The sequence below is a fragment of the Bos taurus genome, chromosome 17, assembly GCF_002263795.3.
Source record: "Bos taurus isolate L1 Dominette 01449 registration number 42190680 breed Hereford chromosome 17, ARS-UCD2.0, whole genome shotgun sequence".
NCBI lineage: Eukaryota > Metazoa > Chordata > Mammalia > Artiodactyla > Bovidae > Bos > Bos taurus.
In genome coordinates this window covers 10,208,684-10,235,003 of record NC_037344.1, presented here as the reverse complement: position 1 = coordinate 10,235,003, position 26,320 = coordinate 10,208,684, and the positions used below count along the sequence as shown (strand labels likewise).

Sequence of the window (26,320 nt, the reverse complement as noted above, 5' to 3'; positions counted from 1 at the left end):
GGGATCAAGCTCTTGTCCCCTGCATTAGTGGGCAGATTCTTAACCGATGGACCATCAGGGAGGTCTCATACTTCATTTTAAAGTTTACCTTTGACATCGTTAGTAAGGATAGCTGCTTACAAGGTGCTTTAGTGGGCTTAAAGCACTAGATAGATTTATAGTCTACATGCTTTTCTGCACTGTGATTCTACAATTCTATTATTTTGAGAGGCCAGAATTGAATCCAAAACCATCACATATATCTGGTGGCATTCTTGGAATTCTCACGAGCTATTCATACATAGACAAAAATAAAAAAATGTATAATTTACAATTAGGAGATTTTCATGTATGAGATAGCAGTCTAGCAGATTATGTGAAAAACATGTCTTTAAATTATTTATTTGTTGCTGAGAACTGTTAGGACCTTTTCTCAAACTGTCTATATGAGCCCTCTTATTTCCCCTAGCTTTTCCCTTGTCTTAGATGAGCTGTGTTGCTGATTTGTTTCCTTGAGCTGTATTAGTTGCCATTTCTGGCTTTTTTCTCTTTAGCAATATAGAGTTTTGCATACCTGTTTGTTTATAAGGAAACATGTAAAGTTCTGTTTCTTGTTGAAGGGCCTCCTCCATTCGGTTCCAGCTGGGTCAAACACTACTGCATGTATCGAAAAGCAGCCAAGAAGTTCACCATGATCCCGTTTGAGCACAGATCCGGGGGGAAACTTGTAAGTGTTTCCTTTTTATGCTTTGTACTGGCTGTGAGGTGGTCTTTGAGGGCATCATTTTAATGGTGTTTCCATTAAATGATAAATACCTTCCATTTTGCTTTTAGAATGAAAAGATTGTTTTTTTTTTTTCCTAAATAAAATCGGCCAGAAAATAATTCCTGTATTTTCTGAATTGCTGGCATGTGGTTTTAAAAAAATATTTTAAAAATGTTTATTTGGCTGCCCCAGGTCTTAGTTCTGGCACGTGGATCTCTTATGTGTGGGATGTGGGCTCTAGTTCCCTGACCAGGAGTTGAACCCAGGCCCCCGGCCTTGGAAATGCGGAGTCTTAGCTACTGGATCACCAGGGATGTCCTGTTGGCATGGATTTTTATGGTCAGATTTTTTTTTTTTAAAGAAAGAATGATTTGACGTCCCTGTTACTGGAAGATAGAGTTCATACCTTCAGCATGCTTTCCTGACTCAGGGGGCTGACTGCTCAGGATTTATGGGGGAGGCCTGATGTTGTACATGGTGGTGGTGGTTTAGTTGCTAGGTCGTGTCTGACTCTTGCTATCCCCGCCATGGGGATAGCCCTCCAGGCTCCTCTGTCCATGGGATTTCCCAGGTAAGAAGGCTGGAGTGGGTTGTCATTTTCCTCCTCCAGGGGAGTCTTCCCAACCCAGAGATTGAACCTACGTCTCTCACAGATTCTGCATTGACTGAGCCACGTGCACACGTAAATGCACATAAATGAAAAGATTACAGAGTAGATGATCTGTAGTGAAGTTTTCTGCTTTTCATTCAGACTTGAACCTTCTCACTTAGACACTCACCATTTAGTTTACACCTCCTGTAGAAATAAACTTCCACAGCAACTCGTGATACAGGAAATGTATGTGAGAAGGCCGCAGGAGCTGTCTGGGTGGTCTTTGTTTTAAAGCAGAAGCGGTAGCTCTTAGCAACAATAATAGTCAACACAGAGCTCCTCTCACTAACATTGACTGTAACTGGTGACACATTTTAAGGTTAATTCATTGCTTGCTGGGTGGATGGGCATAATTTTGTTTCTGTGAATACAGAATTAACCCAAGTTCACTTCTGTTTACACGTACTTTGCATCTTCCTGAAAACTATTTAAAGCTGCTTATAATAGAAGCACATTTTTGTGATATCAGAATACACATGGAAAATCGTGGCCATGGTAAAGAAGAGGAAGCCAGGATGTCACCCCTGGAGGGGGATGGCTTTTGTTGTTTTTGTGTTCTTTTTTTTTTTTTTTTTAAAGATCACATTCATTTATTTTTGTCAAATGTAACTAAAGTTTAATGGATACAGTCAGGAATAATTTGTTAAGAACATGTCAGACACAGAGAAGGCAAAATTTATTGGTAAGTGAAGCATCAAATCTAATAAAAGAGCAAACTCCAGGAATGATCAGCAACTGTGCGCAGCTCATTAACCAAATGCTTGTGATTACTTTATACCTCTGAGGGCCACTGATATGATCAGAAGTTGCAGTGAGAGGATAAATATGGATTAGCTTCTGTATCTCTGTACACTTTTTCCAGTTTTTACAAATTTTATATTTAATGGGAGGATAATTGCTTTACAATGTTGTGTTGGTTTCTGCCATACGTCAACATGAATCAGCCATAGATAGACATGTGAACCCTCCCTCTTGAACACTAACTCCCATTCTCTTTAATGACAAACCGAGCATGGGTTGGAGTGCGAGTTTCCTTTCAGAGCCGGCTCAAGACCCAGGACACGTCTGCTTAGTGGTGTCTTTCTGTTTTAGCCCCAAATAACAAATACATTTAAAATACGATGACTGTGATATTTTGAATGTTTTTTACATCTGAATGCTGGTTTAATATTAGAGATCTTCACATTCCAGAAAATACTAAAATATTCCAGAAGTGTTTCTCAGACTCTTACAGTTTCTTCCTGAGAACCTGTTTTTGCATTGCTTCTGTCTCCTGTTTTCTGCTGCTTTTTAAAGCTCTTGGAGAGGGTGGTTAATTGAGATAAAATGGTACCATATTTAACTGAACACTCAGTAAAGGTAAATTCAAGGTGATTCACTGAGGAAACAGCAAAGCACATAGATGTGTTGGGAAGATCCCCGGGAGAAGGAAATGGCAACCCACTGCAGATTCCTGCCATGCATGATCCCCTGGACAGAGGAGCCTAGTGGGCTGCAGTCCATGGGGTTGCAAAGACCTGGGCACAGCTGAGCACACACCCACATAAATGGAATGGTTCTAGCTTGAGATGATCACAATGGCTGATCCAAGGTCCTTCATGTACTTTTAGGTAGATTCCTATGGAATTAAAGTTTTCATAGGTCAGAAATGGTTACCTGTGGGCTGTTTCATGTGGTATAATGTAATGTGAAATGCAAACACATTATCTTTTTTTTTTAACAAGAGGGCAATAAGAATAACAAATATAGACATGTGGAAACTATATTGCTAATCCACCTTTTAAAATTAGCACTCATAAGGTCTGGTTTAAGGTTACTGTAATTGAAGCAGCGTCTAAAAAATCTTAAGAAAAGGTCAGTGACAGAAATGGCTACAGTTCGAAATAAACTGATTCCAAAGAGAACAGAATAGAGGAACCTAAGATCTGAACCTTGCCTCCCCTCCCCCCTTCAAGTATAGGATACGTAACTCTGTGTATGTGTATACTGTAGTGTTTGAAAATGCTTAAAATGATTCTTCGCAGGGGGATGGAGAGGTCTTCTTTTTGAAAGAATGTATCAGGAGACATACTGACTCCATTGACAGAAGGTTTTGCTTTGACGTGGAAGCTGCTGACCGGTAAGTTATTGGAATTCCTGGACTTCATGGAAGGAGTCGTTTAAGAAAATCATTTAAAAAGTAGGTAATTGCAGCTTGGATTTCTGTGGCCTGGGAGACGGTTATCTTTCTGTTTTTCCAAGCTGTGTATTCACTGTGGGCTGTTCTGTGTTGGTCACTGCGTTTGGCTGTGGAATGATATAGCTTAGTCTTGGCCGAAGTTTGCAGTCACTTTAACTAGTGTTGTTGCTTAAACAGTGACCTTGGGGGGTTTCATTGTTGATCCAAGCCTCCTTTTCTGGCACTAAAAGTTTGAGGCGTGAAGATGAGGAAGTAGGTGATGGAGCTAGAAAGAGGTGCTTGTGGCTCTTCACACACAGCAGTATTCATTTTTGCGTGTGGGAATTTTCCATGTGTATATGGAAAGGTAATAGAAGGTCACAGGCAAACTCTGTTTATTCAGACTAGTTATCTTTTTTTTTTTCTGGCAATATGACTTTTAGTTATAGAGATTCTTCTAGTTAGAAAAGAATCTTTGCTGGAGGGAAAGAAGTGAAAAAAAGAAAAACAAAGCTCATTTGTCAATATTACTACCTGTCTGGCATTTATTTCTGTGTCCTTCCATAGCACTAAGGAAAATCATGGTGCTCATAGAATATTTCTTTTTTAATGACTGATGATGGTATGAAGGTTTCTTGCCAGCCCTAGTTATGGGCAGCAGTGGTCTCTAGATAATGATGTTTCATGTTTGTATAATAAAAGTTTACAATATGAGATTTTTTTAAACACAAGTTCATTTCAGATCAGGACCCAAGAATACAAAAATAGTGTTTCCTCTTCCCTCAGATGATGTAACTGAGTCTCTGGGGTTCATTCAATAAATGCATTGAAGACCAGGTACATAAAAATGTGTGTTTATGTATCATGGTAATATGGTAATACAATGAAAAGGACAAATGGTTTAATAAGCCTTTTGCCAAGACTGTAAAAAAAGAGAACGTCATTGTAAAAGAGGTTAAATTTCAAGCCAGTAAGGATAAGTTAAAAATCTTTAAGAAGAGATTCGGGCTGTATAATACAACTTGAGCGTAAATATGTATGCTGTAAGCATTGACTGAGTTTTCTGTACGTACCAGATAGTGTTCTGAATTCTTCTCTTCTTTACCTCATTTTATCCTCAGCCCAGCTCTGTCAGGTAGACATTATGCTTCTCATTTTATGATGAAAAACGGAGCCTTATGTGGTTCTCCTAAGGTCATGTCGCTAGTAAGTGGAAGAGCTGAGATGTGAATTGTTGCGTTTGTCCCTGGAGCCCAGGCTCTTAACTGCTCTGCTGCAGGCATCAGAGTATAACTGTGTAAGTGTGTTGCCTCTGAAATAGTTGACAGAGGTGAGTCAGCAGTGATGTCTTACAGAAAATGTGTCAAATGAGGTTAATCTGCATTTCTTTAAAAGGGTAATTCTAGTACTTCCATTTATTGTTTTAATTTTGTATTAATTTTATTTTAATTTTGTATTGATTTTTCCCAGTCCTGTGTTTTCTCTAAGACCTTGATCATGCCAAATGCTCTTCTTCATTGATATCCTTATTACAATAACTGTTGAATTGACCAAAAAGTTTGTTTGGGTTTTTCTGCAAGGTGTTATGGAAAAACCCAAACAAACTTTTTGACCAACCCAGTACTTTCCACCCCTCACAAAGGTTGATGAGTGGTTACTGTGGAGTTACTTTCATAATGATGGTATTTTGAATGGAGACCCTCAGAACTGGGGAAGACGTTAGAGGTGATCTATTTTAAAGCAGAGACATTACTTTGTCAACAAAGGTCTGTCTAGTCAAGGCTATGGTTTTTCCAGTAGTCATGTATGGATGTGAGAGTTGGACTATAAAGAAAGCTGAGTGCAGAAGAATTGTTGCTTTTGAACTGTGGTGTTGGAGAAGACTCTTGAGAGTCCCTTGGACTGCAAGGAGATCCAACCAGTCCATCCTAAAGGAGATCAGTCCTGGGTGTTCATTGGAAGGACTGATGTTGAAGCTGAAATTCCAATACTTTGGCCACCTGATGTGAAGAGCTGGCTCATTTGAAAAGACCCTGATGTTGGGAAAGATTGAAGGCAGGAGGAGAAGGGGATGACAGAGGATGAGATGGTTAGATGGTATCACCAACTCAATGGACATGAGTTTGGGTAGACTCCAGGAGTTGGTGATGGACAGGGAGGCCTGGCGTGCTGTGGTTCATGGGGTCACAAAGAGTCGGACACGACTGAGCGATTGAACTGAACTGATTTTAGTCGTTTTCAAACTGCTCTATAGGGATGTCTTTTCAAATAAAAACTTTACACTTTTAGGCATATATAAATCAGAAAAAAAGAGAGTTCCCTTATTAAAGTGAGGTAGGGGGCCCGGAGGGCTTCCTAGGTGGCATTAGTGGTAAAGAATCCACCTGCCAGGGCAGGAGACATAGATAGGTGGGTTCAATCCCTGGATTGAGGAGGTTCCCTGGAGGAGGGCATGGCAACTCATGCCAGTATTCTTGCCTGGAGAATCCCATGTACAGAGAGGAGTCTGGCAGGCTGCAGTCCATGGGATCACAAAGAGTCAGACACGACTGGAGTGACTTAGCATGCACGCATTCTGGGGACCTGGATCTTTACCCTCTCAGCTGCCTTCTTCTTGAAGAAATCACTGATTTACTTCCATTGATGCCCAGAGCTGCTTTCTGGGAACTGGGTGGAGGCAGACCAGTAATCTAGTTTACGTGATTCAAGAAAGGCATAGAGGATCTAACGTCTATAATGATAACTGAAGGTGTATTTGGAGTCAGCTGGGATTGATTGAGACACATTCCAGGCAGAGTGATTAATATGTGTAAAGTTCTGGAGACAGGAGAGCGTGGTCCATGTGAGGTCCCCCTGGGGATGGACACCGAGCATCACTGGGGCAGAGAGCCGGGGACGATGGAGATAAGGCTGGACAGCGGGGGTCAGGGCCTGACCCTGAGGTTTTGAGCTTAATGTATTAAATGGTTTTAAGCAGGGCATTGAGTGGTAGGTTCCTGCTTTTCAAAACCCACTGTGGCAGAGTAGAGAAAGTTTAGAAATGGCAGGAATGGTTGGAAGGGTTATGGATTGGTGTGGCAGTGGCCAGAGTGTCTGTTTGAGGAAGACTTGTAGAGAGAAATTTACAGAAACGTTGGATGTTAGATTCCAGGGTGAAGGAGGAGAAGGTTTCTGGCTTGAGCAACTAGGTGGTGCCGTTTACTACGATGGGAGAAGCAGAAGGCACAAGGATGGAGGAAGATGATGCCTTCAGTTGTGGGCCTGTGGGGTTAGCTTGCTGTGGGCTGTGCAGTGGTACACGTAGCAGGCAATTGGATGTAGCCCTCGGCAGCTTCAGCAGCACTGGACTCGAGCTGACCTTGGACCTCCTCCATCCCGTGACTGTCACCGCAGGGAACCAGGCTGGTCCTCCCCCAGTTTGGGCAACCTGTCCGCTTTCAGCCGTTGCGCCTTACAGAGCTATTTCCCACTGTGGCTTTTGTTTCTCCATCCATTCACATGGTTTCACCCTCAAAGTCTCTCTCTCTACAGTCTGTTCTCTTCTTACTTTTTTCCGTGTTTGGAACCGCATGCAGACTTCTGAAGTTCCTTTTGTCCGTGTGCCTTGCTTTTACACTTTCCTTGGTAATTTCAGTGTCACCTCGAGTGGTGCTTTCTCCTTGGACTCCCTCTCCTTCAGGCCTCTGTTCCTCCCCTTCCCTCAGCCATTTCCTGTCACGCTCACTGCTTAGATCTTGTCACCAGGATGGGTACCCCGTCCACCATCTCAATTGTGAGGCTTCCTCCTTCCAACACTGCCTTCTCTTCTTCCCTGCTCACCCTTCCCTAGTAAGTAGTCTTCGCTTACAATCAACTGATCCTACTTTTCTCAGCCCCTCACACCCTCACTTCTTTCCATGTGTGAATGGAATTTCAGTGTGTGAATTTGTCATTTGTTAAAGTCACTCTTTTTACTACACTCAACTCCATTGCCCTTCTCTGCCTTGATTAGACTTGTTTTGCACAGCTCCAAATTAAGGAGGCTTCACCTCTGCCTTCTCTCTTCCTGGAAAGGTGTATTGAGTTGTGTTCACTGGGCTCACTTCAGAGTCATGACCACTGGCCTCAGATAAGCCATTAATCCTGACCACAAAGCATCTTCCATTTTCTTAGTTCCTTCATTCTCCTGGTTGATGAATATTTTATATTTTCCCCTCTCTCTAAGCTTCTGGGACTGCCTCCCTTTGCTGATTTTGTGTCCTATTTTGCTGTGAACTCTGTGAACTTAGAACTCCTTTGAAGAGCTCTTCCACTGAAATGGATGCCCGCCCCTTCCTCAGCGCCAGTGCCCCGCCTTCCCTCCACTGCCCTGCGGACCGCAGCGGCCAGCCTCTGTCCAGCTGTTTCCATCCCCTCTTCGCCTTCCCTCCTTACTTCTCCCGGATGTCACACAAGTAGTTCGTCTTTTTCTTTCTCATTGACACCTGTTTTTCCCTTTCTACTGGACGACTCCCCTCAGTGTACAGAACACTCTTAATTTCATCCATATTAAAAAAAAAAATACCACCGCCATCACCAGTGAAAGAACCCTGTCTTCCCTTTAGTCTGCTGCCCATGTTTCGTTTCTCATACGTAGCAGAAATTCTTTAAGAAGCTCCTGTATTCAGGCCTCCCGCATATTCAGGGCCCTGTCTCCTTCCCCCTGTTCTCATCGGGGCCCAGGGCTCCCGTCTCCTTCCTCCTGTTCTCATCGGGGCCTCGCCTCCACCGTCCGCTGCGTGTTCTGTGAGGGTCGTCGTGGTCTCCGTGCACCACCTCCACCGTATATTCAGGGCTCCCGTCCCCTTCCTCCTGTCCTCGTCGGGGCCCAGGGCCCCGTCTCCTTCCTCCTGCTCTTAGCGGGCCCTCCCCTCCACCCTCCGCTGCGTGTTCTGTGAGGGTCATCGTGGTGTCAGAGCGCCGCCTCCAGCGTCAGTTCTCCGTCTTCCTGTTCTTTCCTGGCGGCAGCGTCTGATGTGGCCGTTCACCTTCCCCTCTGTGATACGCTTGCTCTACTTGGCTCAGTAACCTCACACCTACTTGCTTTTTCTCCCACCCCACTGGCTTTTCCATTTTTAGCTTCCTTTGCCAGATTTCCTCATTTCCTGGACTTTTTGTTGTTAGAGTTCTCTGGAGCTCAGTATTTTCTTTTTTTCCTTAAAAATTTTCTTTTTTATCAAAGCATAAATTTATTTAATTTGATTTACAGTGTTTTGTTAATTTCTGCTGTACAACAAAGTGACTCAGCTATACATGTGTGTATATGTATATAGTTCCTCTGTCCATGGAATTCTCCAGGCAAGAATACTGGAGTGGGTTATCATTTCCTTCTCCAGGGGATTTTCCTGACCTAAGGGTTGAACCCAGATCCGCCTGCATTGTAGGCAAATTCTTTGCTATCTGAGCCACTAGGGAAGCCCCATATATATGTATGTATGTATCTGTGTGTATCTATCTATCAATCAAGATCTTCATGACCCAGATAACCACAATGGTGTGATCACTCACTTAGACATTCTGGAGTGCGAAGTCAAGTGGGCATTAGAAAGCATCAGTATGAACAAAGCTAGTGGAGGTGATGGAATTCCAGTTGAGCTATTTTAAATCCTGAAAGATAATGCTGTGAAAGTGCTGCACTCAGTATGCCAGCAAATTTGGAAAAGTCATCAGTGGCCACAGGACTGGAAAAGGTCAGCTTTCATTCCAATCCCAAAGAAAGGCAATGCCAAAGAATGTTCAAACTACCACACAATTGCACTCATTTCACATGCTAACAAAGTATTGTTCAAAATCCTCCAATCCCCTAAGCTAGCCTTCAACAATATGTGAACCGAGAACTTCCAGATGTTCAAGCTGGATTTAGAAAAGGTAGAGGAATCGGAGATCAAATTGCCAACATCCATTGTGTCATAGAAAAAGCAAGAGAATTCCAGAAAAACATCTACTTCTGCTTCATGAGTATGCTAAAGCCTTTGACTGTGTGGATCACAATAAACTGTGGAAAATCCTGAAAGAGATGGGAATACCAGACCGCCTGACCTGCCTCCTGAGAAACCTATATGCAGGTCAAGAAGCAACAGTTAGAACTGGATGTGGAACAACAGACTAGTTCAAAATTGGGAAGGGAGTACATCAAGGCTGTATTTTGTCACCCTGCTTATTTAAGTTATATGCAGAGTACATCATGAGAAATGCTGGGCTGGAAGAAGCACAAGCTGGAATCAAGATGGTGGGGAGAAATATCAATAAACTCAGATATGCAGATGACACCACCCTTATGGCATAAAGAGAAGTGGAATTAAAAGAGGCTCTTGATGGGGTGAAAGAGGAGAATGAAAAAGCTGGCTTAAAACTCAACATTCAAAAAAGGAATATCATGGTATCTGGTCCCATCACTTCATGGTAAATAGATGGGGAAACAATGGAAACCAAAGTCACTGTGGACAGAGACTGCACCCATGAAATTAAAAGATGCTTGCTCCTTGGAAGAAACGCTATGACAAACCTAGATAGTGCATTAAAAAGTAGAGACATTACTTTACCAATAAGGTCCGTATAGTTGAGGCTATGATTTCTCCAGTAGTCATGTGTGGATATGATATTTGGACTATAAAGAAGGCTGAGCACTGAAGAATTGATGCTTTTGAACTGTGGTGCTGGTGAAGACTCTCGAGAGTCCCTCGACTGCAAGGAGATCAAACCAGTCCATCCTAAAGGAAATCAACTCTGAATGTTCATTGGAAGGACTGATGCTGAAGCTCCGATACTTTGGCCACCTGATGCAAAGAGCTGACTCATTGGAAAAGACCCTGATGCTGGGAGGGATTGAAGGCAGGAAAAGGGGACAACAGAGGATGAGATGGCTGGATGGCATCACTGACTGGATGGACATGAGTTTGAGCAAGCTCCAGGAGGTGGTGAAGGACAGGGAAGCCTGGCGTGCTGCAGTCCGTGGGGTTCCAAAGATTCGGATGCAACTGAGCAACTGAACAGCAGCATATATATTTCTATAAGCCCCATATACACATATCTGTATATATTCTTTTTTATACCCTCTTCTGTTCTGGTTTATCACAGGATATTGAGTATAATTCCCTGTTCTGTGTAGTAGTACTTTGTTGTTTTGTCTATCCTATATATATATCAGTACTGGTTTACATCTGCTAATCCCAAGCTCCCAATCCTTGCCTCCCGTTTGGCAACCACAGGTTTGCTCTCTATTTCAGCAAGTCTATTTCTGTCTCTTAAACATGTTCACTTGTGTCATATATGAGATTCCATTGAGCTCAACCTTTAGATCTCCTCTCTCTAACCATCTTGTCCAGCCTCAAGACTTTACATGCTATCTATATGTCCGTAAAAACTTCCCAATTTATTGTCTATACCCAGATCTCCTTTGTGAACTCCAGGTTTTTAATAGCCATTTTTCTAGTTGCTTCTGGGCATTTCAAACAGTGCCAGAGTGGGAGTGATTGACTGGTTTTTGTAAAGTTTCCAAGAATTCATGGGGGAAACAAGGTATATACTCTTTATGGGCCCAGCATTTTATATAGGTATGATACTTTAACCTTATCATATAAATACTAATAATATATAAATCTCTCTCTTTTTTTTTTTTTCAAGTAGTGTATTCTCATTGTAGTCTTTTTCTCTAAAGCTTTTGGTTTGACTTAGAAGGCTTTCCCATGTGTATCTCCTTGAGTCTCTGGGGTCACGTGACTTCCGTTATATTATAGAGTTGTGTTGTCTTTGGTTTATTTCCTCATTCCTGAGCAACCGCAGTCTGTTCAGGTTGGATATTTCCAGTGGATAGTGTATTTGTGGGGCCCTCACTTTCCTTTTACCCACTACTGGCAGTGTGTGGCTGTTGGTCTTCTACTTCTAGAACAAAATCAGGAAGGAGGGAGAGAGAGTCACTACCCTAATTCTGGGGATTTTTAAGGCATAATTTAGCAAAAAGTTTGAATGGGATTGGCTCTTATTTTGTCTCTTTCTCTGATTCGCGGCCAAGCAGACTATTGGGAATTACAGGTAATTTGTTCCTTGTCTATTAGATTAGGAATTCCTTGAGGATAAGAGTCTTAGCTCATTAACTGCAGTATCCAATGCAGTGCTTTATGTGTGGTGGGCATTCACCAAATTTGTGCTGGATTAAATGAAATTGAGTTGTTGCTTAGCAGTGACAGGACCGGGATTGGATTCGGTCAGGCAACAGTCAGTGAACTGTCCTTTTTTTCTGTTCATGCTGCAGCATTGTGGGCGCCCGTGTTTGCATTCTGCATTAGCCCGTCTTGGAGTGTGTGGGTTGCAGATGGGTTTCTAGTGGGGTGTGTGCCTATTGTGAACCTTCATACACAGCATTTCACCACCGATCGCATGTTTCATGTGAAGTTACCTTGTTGTCTTTCCTGGTTTCAGTCTTTGCTAGTTTTTTATTCCTTATGTTGGAAAAGCAGTCAGGTTAACACTGTGACAATAGGAAATACTTCTTAAACTGCAAAATGGAGCCTGGCCTTGCATTTGACCTGTGTACATGTAAATCAAGAGCATGCACTTCACTGTCACATGAGTTTAGATCAGATTTGATTGCATGTAACAGAAAAACTCAAAATATAATAACATACGTTAAACAGTGTAGAAGATGAGTTTCTTCTCTTTGTTAGCAAGCCTGAAGGTGATCAGGTCAGAGCTGATACACTTCTTGGTGTCAGTCATGCCCCCTCTTGTGCATTTACCTTGCTAGTCACCTGAGGGCAATCTGCCGACTCACATGTGCCATGTAGCCTTGTCGCTTGTAGTAGGAACGCTTTCCAGAGGAAGCACACGCTGGTTTTGCTCACATACCATTGACCTTGATGGAGTTGTGTGGTTATATCTAGCTGCAAGGGGAGCTGGGAGGTACTGGGACAAGGAAATGTCTGGGAACAAAAGAGAGCAATCCTGGACTTACGTGGTGGTTCCGTGGTCAAGAATCTGCCTTGCAGTGAAGGGAGTGACTTCGATCCCTGGTCAGAGAGCTAAGATCCCACATGCTGTGTGGTGTGGCAAAGAAAAAGAAAAAGATCAACACTGCATTTGCTGAAAATAAGAAAAATGATTATTTAAAAAGAAAAGAGCAATCCATGTGTTGTTCTAATATTAATACTTGGGAAATCTCTTGCTAAGAATGAAGGGGAGAATAGCTGGTGGGTTGGTTTCCAACTTGCTGTTACTGCTTTGGTTATCAGTGGTTAGGAGGATGTGTGGTTCATTTTCCCTCTGTTCACTGAAAGCTTACTTTAACTGCTTTAGATAAGAGGTAGTTAAGAACACATATGTTTAGAACAACATTAGCAAAGTGAAAAGACAATCCACAGAATGGGAGAAAATTCTTGGAAATGACATATCTGTAAAGGCAGTGGTCCCCACCAGGGACTGGTTTTGTGGAAGACAATTTATCTATGAGCTTGGGATTGTGGGGATGGTTTCAGGATGATTCATGTACATTGCATTTATTGTGCACTTTATTTCTAATCTATTGCTGCTGCTGATCTGGCAAGAGTACCGGTCCACAGCCCAGAAGTTGGAATCTCCTGCGATAAGAGACTTGTATCCAGAATATATAAAGAACTCCTAACTCAGTAATAAAGAACAAATAACCCAATTAAAATGGGTAAAAGTTCTAAATGAGACATTTCTTCAAAGAAAATATACAAGTGGTTGATAAGCATGGGCTTCCTTGGTAGCTCAGCTGGTAAAGAATCCACCTGCAATGCAGGAGACCCAGTTCAGTTCCTGGGTCGGGAAGATCCGCTGGAGAAGGGATAGGCTACCCACTCCAGTATTGTTGGGCTTCCCTGTGGCTCAGCTGGTAAAGAATTCACCTGCAATGTGGGAGACCTGGGTTCAGTCCCTGGGTGGGGAATATCCCCTGGAGGAGGGAAAGGCTACCCACTCTAGTATTCTCACCTGGAGAATTCCATGGACGGTATAGTCCATGGGGTCACAGTTGGACATGTCTGAGCGACTTTCATTAATAAGCACATCAAAAGATGCTTAACATCATTAGCTAGTAGGGAAATGCAAACCTAAACCACAGTAAGATATCACCCACTAGGGTAACTATAACTGCTGCTGCTGCTAAGTCGCTTCAGTCGTGTCCGACTCTGTGCGGCCCCGTAGATGGCAGCCCACCAGGCTCCCCCCATCCCTGGGACTTTCCAGGCAAGAACACTAGAGTGGGTTGCCATTTCCTTCTCCAACACATGAAAGTGGAAAGTGAAAGTGAAGTCGCTTAGCGACCCCATGGACTGCAGCCTACCAGGCTCCTCCATCCAGGGGATTTTCCAGGCAAGAGTACTGGAGTGGGTTGACATTGCCTTCTCCCAACTATAAGTGAAAAGTCAAATAATAACAAGTGTTGGTGATGACGTGGAGAAATAGGAACTCTTACATACTGATGATGGAAATTTGAAATGGTATAGCTGTTTTGTCACTTCCACTGTATAATCATAAGGGATTTGATTTAGGTTATACCTGAATGGCCTAGTGGTTTTCCCTACTTTTTTCAATTTAAGTCTGAATTTTGTAGTAAGGAGTTCATAATCTGAGCCACAGTCAATTCCTGGTCTTTTTTTTTTTTTTTGCTTATGGTATAGAGCTTCTCCATCTTTGGCTGCAAAGAATATAATCAATCTGATTTTGGTATTGACTGTCTGGTGATGTCCATGTGTAGAGTTGTCTCTTGTGTTGTTGCAAGAGGGTGTTTGCTATGACCAGTGCATTCTTTTGGCAAAACTCTGTTAGCCTTTGTCCTGCTTCATTTCATACACCAAGGCCAAGCTTGCCTGTTACTCCAGATATCTCTTGACCTCCTACTTTTGCATTCCAGTCCCCCACGATGAAAAAGACATCCTTTTTTTGGTATTACTCCTAGAAGGTCTTGTAAGTCTTCATAGAACCATTCAAGTTCAGCTGCTTTGGCATTAGTGGTTGGGGCATAGACTTGGATTACTGTGATATTGAATGATTTGCCTTGGAAATGAACAGAGATCATCCTGTCGTTTTTGAGATTGAAACCAAGTACTGCATTTTGGACTCTCTTGTTGACTATGAGGGCTACTCCATTTCTTCTAAGGGGTTCTTGCCCACAATAGTAGATATAATGGTCATCAATTAAATTCACGCTGTCTTGTCCATTTTAGTTAATTGATTCCTAAGATGTCCATGTTCACTCTTGCCATCTCCTGTTTGACCACTTCCAATTTACCTTGATTCATGGACCTGACATTCCAGATTTCTGCTCAATATTGTTCTGTACAGCATCGAACTTTACTTTCAGCACCAGTCACATTCACAACTGGGTGTTGTTTCCACTTTGTCTCAGCCTCTTCATTTCTTCTGGAGCCATTTCTACGCTCTTCTCCAGTAGCATATTGGACACCTACCGACCTGGGAAGTTCATCTTTGAGTGCAGGCACAATGAAGGACAGAAATGGTATGGACCTAACAGAAACAGAAGAACTGAGAAGAGGTGGCAAGAATACACAGAACTATACAAAAACATCTTAATGACCTGGATAACCGAAATGGTGTGATCACTCACCTAGAGCCAGACGTCCTTGAGTGCGAAGTCAGGTGGGCCTTAGGAAGCATCATTGTGAACAAAGCTAGTGGAGGTGATGGAATTCCAGCTGAACTATTTAAAATCCTAACAGATGATGCTGTTAGTGTGCTGCTCTGAATAAGCCAGCAAATTTGGAAGACTCAGCAGTGGCCACAGGTCTGGAGAAGGTCAGTTTTCATTCCAGTCCCAAAGAAAGGCAATGCCAAAGAATGTTCAAACTATTGCACAATTGTACTCATTTCATGTGCTAGCAAAGTAATGCTCACAATCCTTCAGGCTAGGGTTCAACAGTGTGTGAACCGAGAACTTCCCAATGTACAAGCTGGATTTAGAAAAGGCAGAGGAACCAGAGATTGTATTGCCAACATCTCTTGGATCATAAAAAAGGCTAGAGAATTCCAGAAAAACATCTGCTTTATTGACTATGCTAAAGCCTTTGACTGTGTGGATCACAAGAAACTGGAAAATTCTTAAAGAGATGGGAATACCAGACGACCTTAACTGCCTCCTGAGAACCTGTATGCAGGTCAAGAAGCAACAGTTAGAACTGGATGTGGAACAATGGACTGGTTCAGAATCGGGAAAGGAGTATGTCAAGGCTGCATAGTGTCACCCTGCTTATTTAACTTATATGCAGAGTACATCATGCGAAATGCTGATGCACAAACTGGAATCAAGATTGCTGGGAGAAATATCAATAACCTCAGATATGCAGATGATTCTATTCTTATGGGAGAAAGAGAAGAGGAACTGAAGAGCCTTTTGTTGAGGTGAAAAAGGAGAGGGAAAAACTGGCTTAAAACTCAACACTTAAATAATGAAGATCATGGCATTTGGTCCCATCACTTCATGGCAAATAGATGGGGAAGCAATGGAAACAGTGACAGACTTTCTTGTCTTGGGCTCCAAAATCACTGCAGATGGTGACTGCAGCCATGAAATTAAAAGATGCTTCCTCCTTGGAAGAAAAGCTATGACCAACCTAGACAGCCTATTAAAAAGCAGAGACATTACTTTGCCAACAAAGTCCATCTAGTCAAGGCTATGGTTTTTCCAGTTGTCATGTATGGATGTGATAGCTGGATAATGGAAAAGGTTAAGCCCAGAAGAATTGAGGCCTTCAAACTGTGGTGCTGGAGAAAACTCTTGAGAGTCCTTTGGACTGCAAGGAGATCAAACCAGTCAATTGTAAAGGAAACCAGTCCTGAATATTCTTTGGAAGGACAGATGGTGAAGCTGAAGATCCAAAACTTTGGCCACCTAATGCTAAGAGCCTACTAATTGGAAAAGACCCTGATGCTAGGAATGATTGAAGACAGGAGGAAAAGGGGGTGACAGAGGATGAGATGGTTAGATGGCATCACTGACTCAATGGATGTGAGTTTGGGCAGTCTCTTGGAGTTGGTGAAGGACAGAGAAGCCTGGTGTGCTGCAGTCCATGGGGTCACCAAGAATTGGGCATGACTGAGTGAACTGTAGAACAACAACAAATAGCTGTTTTGAAACTTGTTAGCTCTTTCAAAAATTAAAGTTACATGACCTGCAAAATTCTTTTCCTAGCAATATAAAAAAGAGAAATGAAAACCTAATGTCTAACTAAAAACTTGCACATGAATATTCATAGAAACATTATTCATAATAGCCAAAAAGTAGAAATGATGGAAATATCCATCAACTGATTGATAGATAAAGGTGGTATAGCCATGTGATAAAATACGGTTTGACAGTAAACAGAAATGAGGAGCTAATACATGCTGTGTTTTGTTTTTAGGCAAATTTAATTTAGAGCCTGAGACTGTCTTTGCTTATATTTTATTTAACACAGGTTCATTGTGGGAATAATTTCACAAGCAGTAGCATGTAGGACATGGCAACCCACTCCAGTGTTCTTGCCTGGAGAATCCCAGGGATGGGGGAGCCTGGTGGGCTGCCGTCTATGGGGTTGCACAGAGTCGGACACGACTGAAGTGACTTAGCAGCAGCAGCAGCATGTAGGACGCATAATGTCTCTTTACACATACTGTCTCTAATAGCGTACATGTTGTCTCTTAGCAAATTAATACAGAAATAACATAATCCAAACCAGTGACAGATTAACTCAACTAGCATTCCAGGCAAGGGAAGATGAAGGGAATACATATAGTTGAGGGGTACCTTTTTACAGGTCGGCTCTTGGAAGGAGACAGCTTGACCCATTGAGAGCAAATGTGGAAAGTACTTGGTTCCTAGGGAATGAAGGTGCTGGTGTGGATGGACAAGATCTTCTTTTTGGGGCTGCTGTTAGGTTTTTGCCTCTGCTGGTAAGAGTCCCCTTCACCACTGCTGGCGTTAATGCCCCAGGGGCTTCAGAGAGTTGCTTAGGTCAGTGGAGGGTAGCCTTGCCCAGACCTCACAAACCGCGTGTTGAGTTTGAATCCCCACCATCCCACGGTTCCTTCTTCATGTGTTCTTACTGACAAGCCCCCAGCAGTGCCCTTCACTACTTGAACTACTGAGTGCTTTTGGTATCCACAGATGTGGTTGATGCCCTCCAGATTCACAATTTCACTTTTTCTTTAATTAAAAAAATTTTTCTTGGAGTATAATTGATATGCACTCTTGTTAGTTTCTGCTGTACAGCAGAATGAATCTATTACACATGTATTACATGCATCCACTCTGTAAGATTCTTTTCCCATATAGGTCATTACAGAGTATTGAGTAGTGAGTGTTCCCTGTGCTGTACAATAGGTTCTTCTTAGTTATCTATTTTAATTTAAATTTTTAATTGGAGGATAATTGCTTTACAGTGTTGTGTTGGCTTCTGCTGTTTAACAAAGTGAATCACCTCTACACCAGGGGTCTCTCCCAGAGCAGTATATCTCCCAACTTCACTCTTAAAAACTTTATTTTTGTCATGAACAAGAAGTTTTGAAATTATACCGAACCACTACCATGTGGATGAACCTTGAAAGCAGTCTGCTGAGTGAAACCAGCCAGTCATGAAAGACTGCATACCAGATGATTCCATTTATATGACACATCGGAAACAGCGAAATCTGTATAGGTAGAAAGTAGAGTAGTCATTGTCCAGGGCTGAGTATTTGGAGGGAAATAAAGATTAATGGATAATGGGTGTGGGTTTTTTTTTTTTTGTAGGTGGTGATGAAATATTCTAAAATTGATTTTCGTGATTGTTGTACATCTCTGTGACTGTATTAAAAGCTATTAAACTGTATTCTCTAGGTAAATCTTATGGCATGAATTATATCTCAGTAAAGCTTAAAAACGAACAATGCTGAAAATAAATACTATAACTAAAATCAGGCTTTTAAACGGCTATAAACATTCACTGCTTCACGCCCAGCCACACATCAACTCTCATCGGCTGTGAAATGGTCACGTCACTGGTATTAGGTTGGAGAAGAGCATTTTGTATAGTTAGCTCCCCTGTGGCAAGCTCTAGCCTATCAGGAGAGACAGCTTTCCTTCCTGGAGGGTGAAATATCACCTCCCGCCCACACACAATTTTGTTATATAATGTGCTTTTCATTTTCACCGGCATGCTTGCCATATGCTTCACTGTGCTGTGACCCCATACCCTTGCTTGGTAAATAATTACCATTCTGTGCCCTTCTCCCCCACGGCGCATTCAGGCAGCACTTAAAGAAAGCACTTGCTGTTTCGCTGTCATTAATCTAACGTCTCAGATATATATGTATATTTGGTTTGATGTTGCCTCATTCCTGGTGTATTGCACCTGAGAGGATGCAGGCAAGATACTTCTTGTTTTTATAATTCACCCACTTATATTTTCATGATGATGATAAGATGAAATCACCCCTGTATCTGAAGCAATATGCATTTATACCAGAGACTTTATTTAGCATCTGTGTGCATGGTAATGTACTCTTTATCACTTCAAACGAGGGAGTTAAGACTATACTGCTTCCAGAAGCCCATTGGACTGAATAATAACAGAGATGTTTCTGTAGCACATCAGTTGGCATAATATTTGCAAGTATTTTTCTAGTGTGTGTCCCTCAGGGAACTAAACAGACTTTGACTGTGTTTGATGCTGAGGATGGGAGGGACAACCAGAGACTAAAGTATCTAACCTTAAGGGAACTCATAGCCTGGGAGTGTTTGCAAACAAAAAGCAGTTTGGAGCTCTGTCCAAGGTGCTTAGGGAGCTGAGAGGCAGTAGGGAATAGGGCTGTCTGCGAAAGTGTGTACTAGAAAAATTGATTGTTAAATTTAATCTTAAAGATTCGGTCAGTTTGGAAACTCGGAGGAAAAGAGACCCGAGATAAAAGGAATCATAGAAATCTTGGGAGAGCATGTTAAGATAATCCTTGGAGTCTGAGGTTCTCAACAGTGAGTGACTTTGTATCTGGGGACATTTTGATTGTTGCCGGTGAATGAGGACGGCAGCAGGGGTGCAGGCTGTTGCTTCTACTGTTTGGTGAGTGGAGGCCAGAAGTGATGCTAACTGTCCAGCCCAGGGCAGCCCTCCCCAAGAGAGCACCGTCTGATCTAGCCTGTCAGTATGGTCACTGTTGAGAAGCCCTGTTTTAAAGCATTTGAAAAGACAACGCCAAGAGTTGGTGCAATTGAATGGAGTTGTACTGTTTTCCTTTACATGTTTACAGGAATGTATTCATGAGGTGTACATTTGAATTACAAAAAGTGTAACAGCAGCATAATTGGTTATAGTGCAGGGGATGCATAAAGACACTGTGCATCATTTAGTAATTCTGCTCAGATACCAGTAGAGAGAAGAGGAATGGAAGTAACTTTTAAAGAATTTTGTAGAATTGGTAGAAAATGGAGTGGGCAGAATTATAGGCAGCATTTCTTGCGTATAGGCTTCAGTGTTTTTCATAGAATGTACGATTCTTTTTTTTTTACCCTAAGGATGGTACTGTTAATAGTGGCATGCTGAAAGCTACATTTTGTACTGGTTCCAATATTTAAATGGAAATCTGAATTGACATTCATCTGAATTTATTCATGGAAATGCATGCTGAAGGACACTGGAGTGTGGATCGTTGAAAAGGTTTTTAGGTTTGTAAATAAAGTTGTAAAGAACAATTGTATACAAGGGTTTTTGTAGACACATGTTTTCATTTCCCTTGGATAGATATCTCTGAGTGGGATTGCTGGGTCTGTGGGCTCTGTGTGTGTATGACTTAAGAAAACTGAGAGTTTCTTCCTACCAGCCATGTATGAGAATTCCAGTCTCTCTATCCTCTTACCAACCTTTGATTGTGTTTGTGTTTTTCCTTTAATTTTTTTTTTGTGTGTGTAATAAAGTTTTATTGAAGTATAAAGGAGATAGAGAAAGCTTCTGACATAGACATCAGAAGAGGGCAGAAAGAGTACCCACTTGCTAGTGTTAACAATGAGGTTATATAATCCAAAGAATGTCTGGAGGTTGTAAAGACCTCATCAGACCTACTCCCATAATTTACATTTTAAGATAACACTGTCCTCAGGCAAGATACATCCATGTAAAGACCAGGTTTACTCCCATAATTTACATTTTAAGATAACAGAAGGTTGAATCCAAAGACTGTCCTTAGGCAGGATATATTATTGTTATATAATCTTAAGTAATGTGGAGAAAGAAAAAAGTTTGTCCTTTCTTCCTCCTTGTGAATTCCAGACCCCTCTCTCCTTGGGGACCCCTAGACTCCGTATCAACCTGCCTAGGAACTGACTCTCTCATTCCCCCCTTTTCTTTTAGGAGAATTTTGTTGCCTAGGGAAAAGGGGCGTCGTTCTCGTTCTACAACTACTTCCGAGCTGACAAGGGGTGTTGTCCCTAAATTGGTGAGGCAACATATTCTCCCAATCCTTATATTGAGGATATATTATCCAGGGGCCCCAAACGTGTTTTTCCTTTAAGCTGGTCATGACTAGTGATGATGATTGAATGCTGTTCCATATGGTTTCTGGCCATTTATATTTCTAACATTATGAAGTGCCTATTAAAATCTATTTTTTTTCTCCATGTAAAATATTTTGTTGGTCTTTTTGTTATTGAATTGTAGAATTTTAAGTTTTCTGGATACTAATCAACCATATTGTGAATATATTAATGTGAATATTTTCTGGGCTCTATGGTTTGCCTCTTCATTTTAACAGTGTCCTTTGATGAGAAAAACATTCTTATTTTGATGAAGTTAATTTATCAGTTTCTCGCTTAGTCTCATCCTTTGGTTTGTCTGTCCTTTTTGCCAGGTCTGTAGTACTCTTATTACTGTAGCTTTATAGTAAGTCTTGAAGCCAAGTGGTATGATTTCCCTGGTCTTTTTCCAAATTTGTTTTTGCCATTCTAGATCCTTTCATATAAATGTTGCAATCAGTATAAATTTGTAGGAATTATTTTAAGTATTCTGGATACTAAGCCTTCATCAGAATCCTTCATCCAAAAACCTACAGGCCAATATTATCAATATGGAACCATAATAATTCACAAGTCTGACTTTCTATTTATTTAGTCTTAAATTTCAGCAGTGTTTTGTAGTTTTTAATATCAGATCATGGATATCTTTTGTTAAATTTCCCTAAGTATTTTATGTGTCTGGGTGCTATTCTTAAGTGTGTTTTATTTTTCATTTTATTTTCCCAATAAACTGTTAGTATATAAAAATGCAGTGCCCTATAATATTGCTGAGTTGATTTATTGCTTCCTATAGTTTCTTTAAGGATTTTTCTTTTGTATACAGTGGTATCGTGTGTGAAAAAGACAGCTTTCTTTCTTTCTTTCCAATCTGAATGCCTTTTATGTCTTTTACTTGTCTTTCTACACTGCCAAGACCTCCAACAATATGTTGAATAGAAGTGGTGATAATTGGGCATTTTGTCCTGTTCTCATCTTAAGGGGAAAAGCATTCATTATTCACTGTAAAGGATGAAATTTGGTTTAAGGCTGTAGATGCCTTTTATATTGAGGAGATTTTTTTTTTTGTCTGTTCCTAGTTTTAATCATAAATAGATGTTGACTTTTGAAAAAAATGTCGGTATCTGTTGAAATGATCATGAAATATTTTTCTCAAATCTGTTAGTAGGTGAATTGCATTGAATTTTCGAAGTTGAACTAACCTTGCATTTCTGAGATGAACTGTACTTGGTAGTGATGTATTAACTTCTTTGGATATTGCTAATAATTTTTATGCTAATATTTGGTTGATAAGGAAATAAAAGTGTTAGTTGCTCAGTCATGTCTGACTCTTTGCAACCCTATGGGCTGTAGCGTGCCGTGCCCCCCCGACCCCCCAGACTCTGATACCCTATTTTTGTGTGTCATTTTTGATAATTTGTTCTTCAAGGAATTTGTTAATTTCCTCTAAGCTGTTGACTTTATTGGCATCGCCTTCTTCATAATATCCACTATTTTCAAAGAGGATCTATAATGATACCTCTTTTTTAATGCTTGGTACTGAAGACTTATTTTTTTCTCAATAAGTCTTGCCTAGAACTTTATTAATTTGTTACTTTTTTCAGGTGACCCATATTGTCAATATGTCATTGGTTTTTGCTTCTATTTTTATTTCCTTTGGATTTTCTTTTTCTTTTAAACGTTTAAGATGGAAGCATGACTTTACTGTTTTATTTTGAATACAGACATTTAAATATAAATTTCCTTCTAAAACTACTTTAACTTGCATCGCATGAACTTCAGTGTATAATGTTTTCATTGTAATCCAGTTCCAAAGAATTCAGATTTTTTGTGATTAGAATATAGGCATTGAGTTTTAACTCAGATGTTATTTAGAATGATGTTTTAGAAATTCCTAATGGATGGAGAATTTCTGTGTACATGCTATTTTTTTTTTTCTACTTCTCTTTTGGTCTGATAACATAGTGTGTATTTTATTAATGAGTTGAAGTTTACTAGACTTGTTTCATTAAGTGTGACCTGTTAGTAAATGATTCATGTGTATGTGAGAACAATGATTTTTCTGCTGTTGCTGGGTGTAATGTCCTGTAAATGTCAATTAGATCAAGTTGGTTGTTACTGTTTCTCAAATCTTTGGTACTGTCTTGATTTTTGATAATGTTCTGTCAATGACTAAACTAGTGATGTTGAAATTTCTAACTATTATGAGGACTTGCTTGTTTTCCTTTGATTTTGTAATTTTTGTTTCCTATACTGAATATTCATGATCTCTTTCTTTGTGTATGCACATTTATGATTGTCTTCTTCAAGTGACCGTTTTATCATTATGAAATGTCTGTTCTGGGATAATCTTTATTCTGGAATCTACCTTGTTTGATGTTAATTATAGCTGCACTAACTTTCCTAGTGTTACTTGGCATATTTTTTTCCTCCTTTTTCTTTTATCCATTTGTGTCTTTATGCTTAATTTTTTTTGTAAGCAACATATAATTGAGTCCTGCTCTTTAAAAAGTCCAGTGTGTTAGCCTTTGCTTTTTAACCAGGGTTTTAGCTAATGTGTATATAATAGTATAGTTTTGGATATGCATAGGTTTAAGCCCACCATCTTGGTTTTGTTTTCTATTTGTCCTTTTTGCTCTTTGTTTTTCTGTTCCTCCTCTGCTGCCTTCTTTTGTGGAACTGAGTCATTTTTAGTATTCCATTTTATCTCCTCTGTTATATGATTTTTAGTTATAGCTCTTTGTACCTTTATTTGAATATGAAGTGCATTTTATAGTTAACCTATTTTTTACCTTTTCATACGCAGTATAGGAACCTTGCAACAGTAGACTTCTAATGACCACACTTTTGCCCTCTGTACCCTTGTTTTATGTATTTTAATTTTACATACACTTGGAGCCTAGTTGTATGTTACTGCTTTAACTTTATGAGATCAATGATCAGTAATCTTTTGAAAAAAATTCAATGTTTCATTTACATATATAAGGGGGTATGTGTGTGTGTGTTTTCTTGTCTTTTAGTGTCAGTGTATTTATCCATTCTGATTTTCTTCATTCTTTTCTGCAGAACTAAGTTTCTATCTTGTGCTATTTCCTTCAAGTCCCTTAGGGTGATTTAATTTGAACATTACTTATAATGCAGATGCGCTGGAGACTTCTTTCACGTTTTGTTTATCTGAAACTGTCTTTATTTTGCCTTCACTTTTGATGAATGTAGAATTCTGGATTCATCATGTTTTACCCCCAGCACTTCTAAGAAGTCATTTTATTTTCTTTAGCTTCCATTTTTTTTTTTCCTCATGGCAAGTCATCTTTCTTACTGTTCTCTTGTATGTTGTCTTTTTCTCTTGCTGCTTTCAAGATTTTCTTTTTATGACGTGCCTAGATGTGTTTTTCTTTGTTTTATCCTGCTTGGTGTTCTTTGAAGTTATTGGATATGGGAGTTGATAATTATTCTCAGTTTTACAAAATCTTACTCATTAGCTCCTCAAAGACTTCTTCTGCCCCTCTTTCTCCTCCTTCACTCTCTGGGATTCTGATCGCATTATGTTAGACCATTTGGGACTGATTTTAATTGTACCTGCGGGATTTTAATTTACAAAGGTGGCTGAGGGCTGACATGGAGAGGCTAACGCCACTGAAGAGAATTTTATCCCTACAGTTTCCAAGGGCAGAGAGCAAACACACTGTGTCGGGGCACGTGGGGAAACGCCAGGGTTTGGTCAGGAGTCTGGAGGAGCAAGGGAAAAATCCTAGACCCTCTTTACTGGGGTTTCCAAGGGAAGGGCAAGGCAGAAAAAAGGGAAAAGCATAGGATTGGCTGCTTTGAGTGATGTTGGTGGGCTCTAGGCTGTAGGGGTGATTTTCAGTTGTCTGGCCTGGGGGTGACTTAGGGCAAGAGAAATTCTGGCTGGGCGTGTGAGAATTAGGGATATAGACTTGAACTTGTTGCTTTGCCTTTGGAAGTGAACTCTTCACTACTGTGTGGTTTTATTTTATGTTTCTTGCATATCCACTTGTTTCTTTTTAATAGTTTATATCCCTAGATAGCATATTCAAAAGCAGAGACATTACTTTGCCAACAAAGGTTCATCTAGTCAAGGCTATGGTTTTTCCTGTGGTCATGTATGGATGTGAGAGTTGGACTGTGAAGAAGGCTGAGCGCTGAAGAATTGATGCTTTTGAACTGTGGTGTTGGAGAAGACTCTGGAGAGTCCCTTGGACTGCAAGGAGATCCAACCAGTCCATTCTGAAGGAGATCAGCCCTGGGATTTCTTAGGAAGGATTGATGCTAAAGCTGAAACTCCAGTACTTTGGCCATGTCATGTGAAGAGTTGACTCATTGGAAAAGACTCTGATGCTGGGAGGGATTGGGGGCAGGAGGAGAAGGGGACGACAGAGGATGAGATGGCTGGATGGCATCACTGACTCGATGGACGTGAGTCTGAGTGAACTCCGGGAGTTGGTGATGGACAGGGAGGCCTGGCATGCTGTGATTCATGGGGTCGCAAAGAGTCAGACCTGACTGAGCGACTGATCTGATCTGATCCCTTTGGTAAAATTCCTATCAATTTATGCATGTTGGCCAGCTTTTTAAAAAAAATTCATGTATTTATTTGTTTAGCTTCATTGCGGCATCAAGGTCTTTAGTTGAGACATGTGGGATCTTATGTTCCCTGACCAGGGATTGAACTTGGGTCCCCTGCATTGGGAATGCAGAGTCTTGGCCACTGAACTGCCAGGGAAGTCCTTTGGCCACCTTTGACACTGGATACTTGAACATATTCAGATTGGTTTTTAGGTTTCAGTTTGACAGTCTCCCCTAGCCCCCACCGCCTGAATACCTGGGCTATTTCTGGGTCTCTTTCTTCATGATTTTGAGTTACTTTTCTTTGCTTCTTTGTATGCCTTGTAATTTTTTGATGGAATACCAGAGATTGTGTGTCAGAGAGCAGTAGAGACTAAAGGAAGTACTATCCATACCTGGTGAAAGGCACACCCATTTTTCCATCAAGCTACAAGTGTGTAGGACTGTCAGGATGGTTGGCAGTTGAGCTGAGATTGGGCATGGTTGTTGTTAGTCACAGGCTTCCTGCGATTTGAGGATGCTGTCAGAAGCCTGTGCGGAAGCTTGCCCGCCCTGTCCCTTATTCTTATGGCACATACCTCTTTTACCTCTGCCCTCCAGCTGCCCCTGAGCATCTGGGGACACCCTGTGGGAAGGAGGGAGAAGGTGAACCCACATTCTTCCCATGTC

At 41.0% G+C, this 26,320-nt stretch overlaps 1 protein-coding gene across 10 annotated transcripts in view; it reads left to right on the top strand.

Moving 5' to 3' along the window:
• Window positions 1-26,320, top strand: part of ARHGAP10 (Rho GTPase activating protein 10) — a 384,335-nt gene that overhangs the window by 169,754 nt on the left and 188,261 nt on the right. For all 10 annotated transcript variants that reach the window (XM_059875959.1, XM_024977157.2, XM_024977154.2 and 7 more), the window contains 2 exon segments: window positions 600-706; window positions 3,422-3,516. In XM_059875959.1, the coding sequence (XP_059731942.1) occupies window positions 600-706; window positions 3,422-3,516 (202 nt within the window).